At 46.0% G+C, this 12,295-nt stretch overlaps 1 protein-coding gene across 2 annotated transcripts in view; it reads right to left on the minus strand.

The window, feature by feature from the left end:
- Positions 1 to 4,040: 4,040 nt before the first annotated feature.
- MED24 (mediator complex subunit 24) overlaps positions 4,041 to 12,295 on the minus strand; it is a 355,035-nt gene continuing 346,780 nt past the window's right edge. For both annotated transcript variants that reach the window (XM_078645678.1, XM_078645677.1), the window contains exon 26: positions 4,041 to 5,994. In XM_078645678.1, the coding sequence (XP_078501804.1) occupies positions 5,878 to 5,994 (117 nt within the window). In that variant the 3' untranslated portion in view covers positions 4,041 to 5,877. The remainder of the gene's footprint in view (positions 5,995 to 12,295) is intronic.

A 12,295-nucleotide genomic window follows, 5' to 3' on the forward strand; every position in this document is an offset into this window, starting at 1 on the left:
AGGTCTACTCTGTCACTTCCAGCGAGGTATGGAGTCCGCATGGAGCCACACAACGCCAGCTATCGACATGCAGTAGCACTGCTAGAACATTCTCAGGATCAAAGTGATGGAGGTGGAGGTTTTCGTTTCCGATATCGATGCTCTCAGTAACTTGTCATCCAGCTACAGATAAAGGCAAATCCCTGACCAACGAAGATGTACCGCTAAACCAATGTGTCTTGGAAATCAATGAGGTACGCACTTAATGCTCAGTCACAGAACTTTGAACTGATAGATGTGATGCTGATCGTAAACGATGTGTTGGCATCACTGGGAAATAGAAATATGCGTCCTGTAGATCAATGCAAATGATGTAGTCACTCTGCGCGAAAGCTGGAATAAGATCTTGGCAGGTTGCACCTGCTTCCTTTGGCACCCGTTTAAGCTTCATAAATTTAGGACTGGATAGCAGAGGCCCGATTTCCTTTATACAATGTAGAACCCTGTGGTGGTACCTACACCATAATGTAAGCCTTTTCCTATAAATTCTCAAGACGTAGAAACCTGTGGGCCGAATAGTTACAAAATCAAAAAAATGTCTGTATCTGATAATGGCCAATAAACATCTGTCTGAAGTTCTGCCCAGCGATGCTGGGAGACGTAGAATCCTGCCTCCCACTGATGTGGCGTACATAAAGGGATATGTGGTTTCTGGACTGTTCTAGTGCTCTATTTGCGCAAGCGCTTCTAGGTCTATGAGTTGGTTTTGGCATTTTGTTGTTCCGGCTCTATTTGAGAAGAGACATATTATGCATGGATAAGAATATCCCTGCTAAGTAGCACCTTTACCAATATAATAATAAAATATAATTCCTATTTGTAAAGCGCAAGCAGTCCACCCCTTAAGTTTTCAAGGCGCACATCTGGGGGCCGTCTGGGGGATTAAGTGAGTTATTGCCCAGAGTCACATGATGCTGAGCTGCCACCAAAGATCGAACCGTGAGCCCCACGTTTCGGAGTCAGCTACTCTGGCTGCTGAGCCACACCTCTCCCCCTCACCCCCTCTACTAAGGACCAAGACATTCTAAATGTTTAGTAAAAAAAAAAAAAAAAAAAAAAAATAATTTTTTTGACCAACGTTAGTGATCTTGCCATCTCAGTTTCTATAGTTTGCCGTGCCAAATTCACATCTGCCAAACAAGCACTGCTAAAGGGAATATCAAGAATCCCTGCCCAAACTTTCAGGCAGACAGAAATGCTCCAGAGCCCCAGTCACAGTCACAGTGACACCAGTCTTGGGTTGCTTGTGTTTCAATTTGAGGAGGACCTGACCTGGACCGGTCCTATAGGATCAGAGTGAAAATTACTTTGCATATGGCTGGGTCTAAACTGTAGTTGCATGGTGTGCAAAACAACGATGCACTAGGGTGTGGCCTGAGTATTTACTAGTGGCCGAGATTAATTTAAGCATTCCACTCACCACTTTTTTACACAGGAAAACCCACCATTGCACTTTTAGAACAGTTCCGTTCACAAGTTGATGAAAGCTGGTGGCTGTAACCTTCATTAACTGATGCAGCGGTCTGTTCCCGGGCTTTTAATATATCTCCGTCTTAAACTTTTTGGTCTTCAGGAGGTTTGACTAGGAAGGTAGCTCCCAGGAGCTACAGATGTCGGCCCACCGCACCAAGAGTAGGGCAGCATTACCTGCATCGCTTGAAGTGTCTGCACACTGCTCACATTTTTTTGCCTCCTCTGCAGCTGGGTGCTTCAAAGTTAGTTGCTGCATCTTCCCAGAGATAGTCCAGTATGAGAAAGGCTTTTATTGACATGCAGCTTTATTTTTGAAGGCCAATCGAAAACCTGTCCTTTCTGTAGTGAATATCAAAAGCCTAAAAGAGGTGGAGGCTTGCTCTGTCAACATCTGGGATTTTTCAACATCATTATATTTATAGTCTCCTGTAACTGGATTCATGGTACTTTAATCAAGCGCCTTGTAGTTGTGCCATTGCCTTTAGCAGACTGATTTACATTGGTCATCATCCTGTTTGATGCTCCAGAGGCCCCAGGTAGGAGTTTGTCTCTACATGCTAAGACTCCTCGTAGGTTCAGACCCTCTGAAAACGTGGCCTCTGGTCAACAAGGCATCTCGTTGACTAGGTCGCTTATATATGACCATTTGGTTTTGGTGCTAGAGGTGATTTAATTTTTGGCAGCAAACTAGATGAATGTATTTTACAGCCAGCTGAGGTGCTTCAAACGCTGCTGTGGGCAAGTCTTCCACAGAAAGTATTTGCCCTTTTCTCTATAGAACGCTTGCCCTCCATGTCTCCTTTTCTTGATGTTCCTCTTGACTGTGGGCGATGGAAGAGTACATATTACATCCAGGTGACCTGGACAGGAGAGCGAAATCAAGACTCTCTTAAAGATTTAGCAAGGAAAATATAAAACACATGGCAATCTTGAGATGCATTAAATGACCGACATGAGGGTCACAGGAAATGTTCTTTGCCAACAGGTTTGTTACAGATCGAGCAGGTTTTTATTTTGCTTTTGAAGGAAATTGTACCATTGTGCAATTGAAAAGCAAGGGAGAGGTGAATAAAGTAAATATTCTTGGTGGAACTTAAGGACTGCAGTCAATGATCTACTTCAGATCAGCTCTTGCAGGAATCCACTCTCAATAGATGTGTTATAGAAATTCTGAGCTTTAAAACCCTCTACAGCAGTGTTGTCAAACTTTTTAATACCGCACCTCCCTCCTGTTAAGAAAAATATTTTAAAAAAAACATTGGGGCCCAATAGAAGGGTACAAATATGTTCTTACAATTCTATGAAAATGGCTGCTCTGAACACGTGCAGCAAGTGAAATGTTGCAGTTATGTTCTGTTATCCATTTTCAAATGCAATGAAATACGACTGCCAACATTCCACTATCAGCCATGTTCCTAAATGCATAACAGAAGCAGTAGCGTGATCCTTAGGACTCTACTGGCAACAGACATTCCTGATGGGATGTTTTATTTCACTGAAGGCACCGCCCTGCCCTCTTGGCAAGAACATGGGGCCCCTTCTAGATAAATTGAGACCTTAGATACCCCCTCACAACACACAAACAAACCCAGTCCGCCCCCCCCCCCCACCAATGTGTAGACCTGTGCTATAGGAGAGGGGCATAGATGAACCCCTGCACCTCAGTTATCCTACTTCAGGACGTATAATGAGGTAGATAGCGCCACGTTTAAATGGTTACCACTGCTGTTTAACCTTTAATATCAAAGGTATTCAGCCTGACTATTGGGAAATATCATGCATGTGAATACTCCATGCAGCCAGCTTCGTGGTCACATCTTTCAGTGCCAACCTCACGACATACTCAAACACTGAGGGGAAAGTGGAAACTCTGCTGCTGGCAACAGCACGCGACAGGAAATCCTTCAAGTGGGCGTCTGCAGAACACGTCCTACAACACTTGCCCGAAATAGTTTTGTAACACTGCCCATTTTTGGCAAAAATTGTGCTTCTTGCAATGCAGTGTCATATATGTCAAAGGGCACTCAGTCACTGAAGCCTTAGTGTTATTGTGCAAGCTTCAGACCGAGGCTACGTCAACTGGAAAAGTGTGTCATGCACAAGATGGAATAACATAACGGCAGCGTATTTTAAACACACTGCCACTTTGTAATCATCCCATGTTGAAGCTTGCACAATGTAGCTAGATCTGCAGAAATGTTTGCACAATGTAGCGATAACTGCAGAAATGAGTGAAGGCAGCCGTTTTACCCTAGGTTACTATATATAACAAGTATTCAAAGTCCTCTTGCAGAGCCAGAGACCTGCTCATTAGGGCAGAGGTTGTTTTATCACACTTTTTTTTCTCAATTCAATTGCATTGCGAAAAAGATTATAAATATAGCCAAAATGTAAGGATTTGTAGCATTATTTGCTCCAAATGACCAGGGTAGAAGCATAGGTTAGCTCATTTAAGAGATTCCACACTTGTCTCTGGACACTACCTTGTACAAAATCTCAAAACCAGTGATGCACACGAGAGCAGAAGATCATTGAAAAACATTTTTATTTACAAAACATTTAAAATATCAAAAGTTCTCTCTCAACATTTACTGTTCTCCACTTGCCCAAAGGGTAGAACAGTGCAATAGTTTCTCGATCATTTTATTCCAGAAATACGTTTTATCGTTAAGAATTGGGCAAAAAGAAAACGTGAGAGGACATTCACCCAAAAAATATTTACATTAAATGGCACCTTCTCACAGGACAAAATATGGATCGCACAGTATGAAAAGTAAAACGTAGAGAAAATGTCGGTGGAAATAATCCTACAAAAATAGGATTTGTCAAGAAACTCTAGTATTTATTCAGGTAGATTCCCCTATCTTGGGCTGCACAGAGAGGCTCCTGACATTGCTTCTCAGGAGGGCGGTCCTACTCTGCTCTCTGTCGGAGGGATGGTCAGGAGACAGACCAGTGGCAGCTCTAGCTGAGATGAAGTGGGGGAGTGGCAGAGACGGTGTGCTGAGCTGCTTGTGGCGACAGTCCTTGGGAGAGGGAGTACTGCTATTCTAAAAAGAAGTATGGTCTGGAAGATGGTTTACTGCTCTTCTCTCAGTGGATGATGGGATGTTTCTCCTCCCAGATGGTGTGCTGCTTTTCATTCTCTGTAAGCTCTGGTAGGTCATGTGCAGCTCTGCTCTCACTGTGTTGCTTTGATTATGGCTCTAAGGGGGACTTCTAGCAGGTGGCATCTACGTTCAAGGTCACTTGAATGGTCCATGAGCGGACCAATGGTGGAGGACTCGGGTAAAGGAGTACCATTCAGCAATCAAAGCATGAGATACTGGAGCAAAGGTTTAAAGAGAACAAGAACGGAGCAGGGGAGGGCAGATACAAAAGACCCCACCAGAATAGACCAATAGAGAAGCCTGCGCCATGTAGAAAGATACAGGTCCACAGTGATAAGCGGAAGATGAAGGAACAGCCTGACGACGGGGAAAGGGGAAGAATCAGGTACCAGCCAGGGCAAAAAAACAAAGGTGCACACCAAGCTCATCAAGACTGAGGGACGGGCACCAACAGGACCAAGACACAGTCAGAAAGAACTTGTTTCAATGGTGCTCACCAGGCAGGGAAGTTAATGGAAGGTAACACAGCAGAACAGGAATAAGACACTTATTAATCTATGATCTGGGTCAGAGAGGGGACATGAAACAAAGAGCACTGGGCCAGATAGAAAAATGTGCAGGTGGAAAAGAACCAGGAGGGGTTCAAAACAAACATGTCACAGGAGGGGGGTCCAGACCGAGAAAATGAACCGGAAGGGAAATGCAGAAGCTTTGGAGGACTGGTAAAGGGTGGGAACAAAATGTGTTAAATGTCAACGAAATTTCAATTATTTGGCAAGTGAGAGTTGTGCTGGAGGAACATGTGCCACAGAGACTTGGCAGTGCATCCCACACGTGGCCGGGTTGTGCCACCTCTTCAAACGTCCTCGATAGGTCTTGTCACCCTGCTGAGCTGCCTTACAGGTGCTCCGGCACCCACTCAATCCTTTGCCTCTCGGTGGTCACTCTATGCGGCAATTAGCCATTATACCCTCGTGTAATTTCACCTCGAGGAGGAAGCGAGATGTTGCATCAGCAGCAGAATTCGGCCACACTGTAGTCACCTCTGCGCTTCTGACAATCAGAGGTGCATTCCTTTGCATCTCAGAACTCTAGTGCTAAACACTCATGATCCGAGAGGGGACCTGCATTTCCACACAGAGCTTCAAATGAGTTTGTCTTTTCTAGTCTTTATCTCCTTCTGGTGATCAGCCAGTGCTTCCCTGAAGAAGCTTCTTGGGTCACAGGGGCGGGCACCGATGGAGCACAGCTAGATTCACAAGGCGGCGATGGCCTTTGCAGCGACTCTGCGTCCCAGGGGTAGGCCTAGATCTGTGATAGCCAGCACAATCTTCGGACTTGACATGGTGGACAATTTAACCAGCTCTGAAACCTGTAGAGAGAGAGAGAATGAAAAACAATAGATCAGAAAGGCAAAACCAGCCCATGTACTAGTGACCGTATCAGCCACAGGATAGAAGTGTCAAATACTTTCCCTACGCAGTGAAGCAGGCCCTACCTCAATATTTTGTGTGGTCAAATGCAGCACTGAAAGAGTTTCAACCAACCACAGCTTGAGACATTTACGGAGTGGCTTGGAATCAAGTATGACTCAACTGATGCTGAGGTACCAATGTCCAGTCTTACCCTCTCACTGTCAACAATCCCAGCCAGAAGCACAAATTCCGTTCAATAGTTCACAAAAGCAAAACTAGCCTAAGTTTCATGGTACAGCCTTCAGGAAATTTGGTTAGAGCACACCGAACCTGCCTGAAAGAGGGAGGGAGTCTGACCCTGAAGGAGGAGAGACATGAAGGAAGAGAAGCCCAGCGTGCTTCCGGTGTGAGGAACACCCAGAGAAAGCAGTGCACTGCAGAGCCAAGGCAGGAAGCTCCCGGGCTGGCAGTGGGTCTCTCAGTCCCTCTCCATCGTTACTGCACAGAACTGCACCCAAAGACTGCACAAAGTTCAACCACCATCCTGACAGTTGGTCATCCACAGCAGGCTGTGATCTGGAACGGCTGCTGTCAGTGAAAGTAGCTATGTCACTGCCGAAATAGAGTCAGTCTACTCTGGAAGACCGCAACTGCTAGGGCATACCCCCGCTGCCCAACCAGCTGGTTCAGGGTGCAACTGCTAGGACATACCCTCGACCTCCCAACCTGCCGGTGCAGGGTTCAGGGTGCAACTGCTAGGACATACCCTCGCCTCCCAACCAGCCGGTGCAGGTGCAACTGTTAGGACATACCCCCGCTGCCCAACCAGCCGGTTCAGGGTGCAACTGCTTAGGACATACCCTCGCCTCCCAACCTGCCGGTGCAGGGTTCAGGGTGCAAGTGCTAGGACATACCCTCGCCTCCCAACCAGTCGGTGCAGGTGCAACTGTTAGGACATACCCTCGCCTCCCAACCAGCCGGTGCATGGTGCAACTGCTAGGACATACCCTCGCCTTCCAACCTGCCGGTGCAGGGTTCAGGGTGCAAGTGCTAGGACATACCCTCGCCTCCCAACCAGCCGGTGCAGGGTGCAACTGCGAGGACATACCCTCGCCTCCCAACCAGTCGGTGCAGGTGCAACTGTTAGGACATACCCTCGCCTCCCAACCAGCCGGTGCAGGGTGCAACTGCTAGGACATACCCTCGCCTCCCAACCAGCCGGTGCAGGGTGCAACTGCTAGGACATACCCTCGCATCCCAACCAGCCGGTGCAGGGTGCAACTGCTAGGGCATACCACACCTCCCAACCAGCCGGTGGAGGGTGCAACTGCTAGGACACACCCTCACCTCCCAACCACCCGGTGCAAGGTGCAACTGCTAAGATATACCCTCGCCTCCCAACCAGCCGGTGCAGGGTGCAACTGCTAGGACATACCCTCGCCTCCCAACCAGCCGGTGCAGGGTGCAACTGCTAGGACATACCCCCCCTCCCAACCACCCGGTGCAGGGTGCAACTGCTAGGATATACCCTCGCCTCCCAAGCAGCCGGTGCAGGGTGCAACTGCAAGGACATACCCTCGCCTCCCAACCAGCCAGTGCAGGGTGCAACTGCCAGGACATACCCTCTCCTCCCAACATGCCGATGCAGGGTGCAACTGCTAGGACATCCTCGCCTCCCAACCAGCCGGTGCAGGGTGCAACTGCTAGGACATACCCTCGCCTCCCAACCAGCCGGTGCATGGTGCAACTGCTGGAACATACCGTCGCATCCCAAACAGCCCGGTGGAGGCCACAACTGCTAAGGACATACCCTTGCGTCCCAAACAGCCCGGTGGAGGCCACAACTGCTGGGACATACCCTCGCTTCCCAAACAGCCCGGTGGAGGCCACAACTGCTGGGACATACCCTCGCTTCCCAAACAGCCCGGTGGAGGCCACAACTGCTAAGGACATACCCTCGCTGGCCAAACAGCCCGGTGGATGCAACAACTGCTAAGGACATACTCTTGCTGCCCAAACAGCCCGGTGGCGGGCGCAACTGTCACAGGACCTGTCTGCATTAGCCCAGTGGAGGGACGTCAGTAAGGAAGACGACATGACCAATACAACAGCCACCACCTTAATGCATTCGTCTGGCAAACTCATGCCAAAGACAAGGGCTGAGCCCGAACCACACACACACAACTGCTACGGAAGCAACAAGCAGGCAGCTGGGCCTCTGCCTGCAATCTGAAGAGAGAGTGTAATGTGCGTGGAAAACTCGAGCAAGAGGGCATTTGACTGTTTTACCCACATGAATAACGGGGCTCAGAATGAGCAGATTTATCGCACATATGAACCTGTGGAGTCAGCATAAAGTAATCTGCAGCAGTGCCTAAGTCAAGCCTCTGACACAGAATATTGAGGACTATAACTGATGTGTCATGCAGGTCGGAGAGCGTACTGAGAAGGAAAAGCAGGGGGGAATATGGCACCCAAAGAAGAGCATAGCCATGGGGACCACTCTGCATTTGCTAATCGAATTGCACTGTGTATTATCTCTTTCTGATGCGATATTGTTTCTATCTGGTTGGTTGTTGAGTTCTGAGCACTTTCCTGTCACACTACCTCCCTGAGAAGCCTGTGACTGCTGACTAATAACACACTGGATTCTCACAGGCTGAGCTTGATCCTGCAGACTCCAGGCATGTGACAAATGTACTGTACACCCCATACAATTAGCCAGGACTTCATAATAAGGGAATAAATACAACGTAATATGCTGTCTGTTCTCATAATATTTATTTTCTGTTCATTCTTAGCTCCCCACGTATTCAGATAAGACCTATTCGGAATAAAGATTCGGGCACTTTTTTGGTGCACCACTGGATATGAACTCTGTTCTGAAGAGTGCAATTCTGTGTGAACAATATTAGGGAATATTCCACCAAATTCAACTACAATGGAAATGTATTCTTTATTTTAAAATTGATATACTACTTCATGTTCGGCTCTCAGAATGACTCTATATATCAACTATATATTAATGACTATATCTATGGGAAAATATTTTAATTTGTAACTAGGTCTTTAAATAAATTTTCATGCAGTGATATGTTTGACACAAAAGGCGTTTCGGCTGAAATAACAATTGAGTATATCAATGATAAAATACAGACTGCATTTCTATTGCACTTGACAATGGCGCATCTGTATATTTATTAATATTGTTTACACATATCGGTACTGTTACGTTCCTAATGTGAACTCCCTATGGGTAAGTTCGGTTGAGTTTCGTGAACACAACATGTTTTTCCATATCTGAATGGCTAGTTGGTAATTCTACAGACTAAGGAACAAGACAAATTGACCGGATGTGGTCAGGCTTGACCCGGTCACACAACATTTGGTCCTTCTTTATCAGCAGGATGTATCAGAGTCAGATTCCCCCGACTGTGTCATGTTCTGAAACCTTGCACATGGGCGCCTTCTCCTGAGGCTTCAAACGCCAGACGCTTCAGACAAGAAGTCTGTAGGATCTTTGTGGCAGGGGAATGTTTGCTGGAGAGCTTTTAACCCTTAGAGTGCATATATCCTCTACAATACTGAGCATCCAGCTGCCTCTTGAGGTTCTTTGCTACTGAGGAAGTTGGTTTTAAACAGTTCTTGTACCTGACAGAAGGGTTGTCAATGGTCGGCTCTAGGACACCTTCGACCAGGACCGCTGAAAGAAGTGGCGAATCTCTGGTTTGAAGAATCTCAAATATAACAGCATGAATATTAAATATGGAACATCTTGAGGTCACTGTAACCTCCAGAGACTAATAAGAGACTGAGGAGCCAGTCCAAAGCATAAGAGAAACTGCCTAAGGAGCAGTCCGCGGATCTGGTGATTGCTAGTGTCTGCGGATCGGGTGACTGCTGGTGACTGCTAGTGGCCTGGGAACAGAATGCCTCGGTCTAGAACAAGACTCAGGTTTTAAGATTTGGACTGACAAGGACATGCAGGGTATAAGACAAGAACAGCAGAAGGAAAGGTAACACTGGCCTCCACTCCCTTAGGCTGTTCACTTTGTGAGTGCAGTGAGTGGTCTATGTGTGCCAGAGCCTCAATCAACGAATTAAGGGAAACTATTTGCCTCAAGTGAGAAATGCATATGGAGTTATCTACCTCAAGGGCTGCATTGGACTCTGGGACATCAACTCTAAACATGACTCCGTAAATTTAAATAAGAAAGGAAGGAGTGCCAAAATCAGGAAAACAGTTTTTCAGTCCAATACTGTAGTCCATCAATTCTTTATTATAAGTTTGTTCCAAAATCCAAGATTGTCCAACAGCCAAATCTGTATATAATTCAATGGAAAAATTTTCAAAAACAAATCTTCAATATCTCAAAGTTCATAAGATGATGATTACATTGACACAGCCTAAGCTTCCAATAATTAATCAAACTTTCGGCTTCACAAATAATCATTTGAACAACCAGGTCCAATTCCCAAAGCTCTTGCTTCACAAGATATCAGTGTTTCTTTTAATTGCCATTCAATTGATGATCTTATTTCTGTCAAACAAGTATATGCAAAATCCTCCTGCTCCAGCGACACACCCGATCCTGATAAATCTGATCTGACACCTCAGATTTATCAGGATCGGGCAAAAAAGTATATGCTACGTCCTCCTGCTCCAGCGACACGCCCGATCCTGATAAATCTGATCTGACACCTCAGATTTATCAGGATCAGGCAAAAAAGTATATGCTACGTCCTCCTGCTCCAGCGACACGCCCGATCCTGATAAATCTGATCTGACATCTCAGATTTATCAGGATCGGGCAAAAAAGTATATGCTACGTCCTCCTGCTCCAGCGACACGCCCGATCCTGATAAATCTGATCTGACACCTCAGATTTATCAGGATCGGGCAAAAAAGTATATGCTACGTCCTCCTGCTCCAGCGACACGCCCGATCCTGATAAATCTGATCTGACACCTCAGATTTATCAGGATCGGGCAAAAAAGTATATGCTACGTTCTCCAGCTCCAGATCAGATTTATCAGGATCAGGCGTGTCGCTGGAGCAGGAGGACGTAGCATATACTTTTTTGCCCGATCCTGATAAATCTGAGGTGTCAGATCAGATTTATCAGGATCGGGCATGTCGCTGGAGCAGGAGGATGTAGCATATACTTTTTTGCTCGATCCTGATAAATCTGAGGTGTCAGATCAGATTTATCAGGATCGGGCGTGTCGCTGGAGCAGGAGGACGTAGCATATACTTTTTTGACAGAAATAAGATCATCGATTGAATGGCAATTAAAAGAAACACTGATATCATGTGAAGCAAGAGCTTTGGGAATTGGACCTGGTCGTTCAAATGATTATTTGTGAAGCCGAAAGTTTGATTAATTATTGGAAGTTTCTTGAGCCATACAAACGCCATTGGGAACCGAGTGGAGCTACTCAATGGTGGGAGTGACTAAACTTCGTGTATGTTCATGATGAATTTACATATTCATTTGGACCATAAGATATTGAAGCCCTGATGATGTCCAAGTAGGACGAAACGCGTAGGCTGTGTCAATGTAATCATCAACTTATGAACTTTGAGATATAGAATATTTGTTTTTGAGCATTTTACACTGGATTATATACATCTTTGGCTGTTGGACGATCTTGGATTTTGGAACAAACTTATAATAAAGAATTGATGGACTACAGTATTGGACTGAAAAACTTTTTTCCTGATTTTGACACTCCTTCCTTTCTTATTTAAATTTACTGATAATTTTGTGGCTTGGACGGTGAACCACAGGAAGTAAAGTGCTACAACTGATACAAAACTGTTTATCTACTATATTCTCTGGAATATACCCTTGTGCATACCTAGTCTTAACCCTTACCGTCATTTTTTGGATTACTAAACATGACTCCTTGCATCTCCATCAGCCTCTTAAAGAACATTTCCTCAGCAAAATGGCCGCTTCTCACAGAGCAACAGTCCAGAACACAGAACAAGCAAGTGTGAGAACGGTCCAGTCCAGAACACAGAACAAGCAAGTGTGAGAACGTTTCTGGACTTACTAGTTCACCCGGGCTACACTAGATGATGTGGTAATGCGAAAATGCAACCTCTTCCTCGATGGTCATGCCATCTCCTCACCACTGATGCCCTTTACACGCTCCCCACCATCACAAACTGCCATGAGTGTCAGGCCTTTCGTATGATACTATTACATGTTACATAAAAGACAGGCTTGATTTAATACAAGTAAGAGAATT

Source organism: Lissotriton helveticus, chromosome 5_1, assembly GCF_964261635.1.
Source record: "Lissotriton helveticus chromosome 5_1, aLisHel1.1, whole genome shotgun sequence".
In the NCBI taxonomy this organism is placed as follows: domain Eukaryota; kingdom Metazoa; phylum Chordata; class Amphibia; order Caudata; family Salamandridae; genus Lissotriton; species Lissotriton helveticus.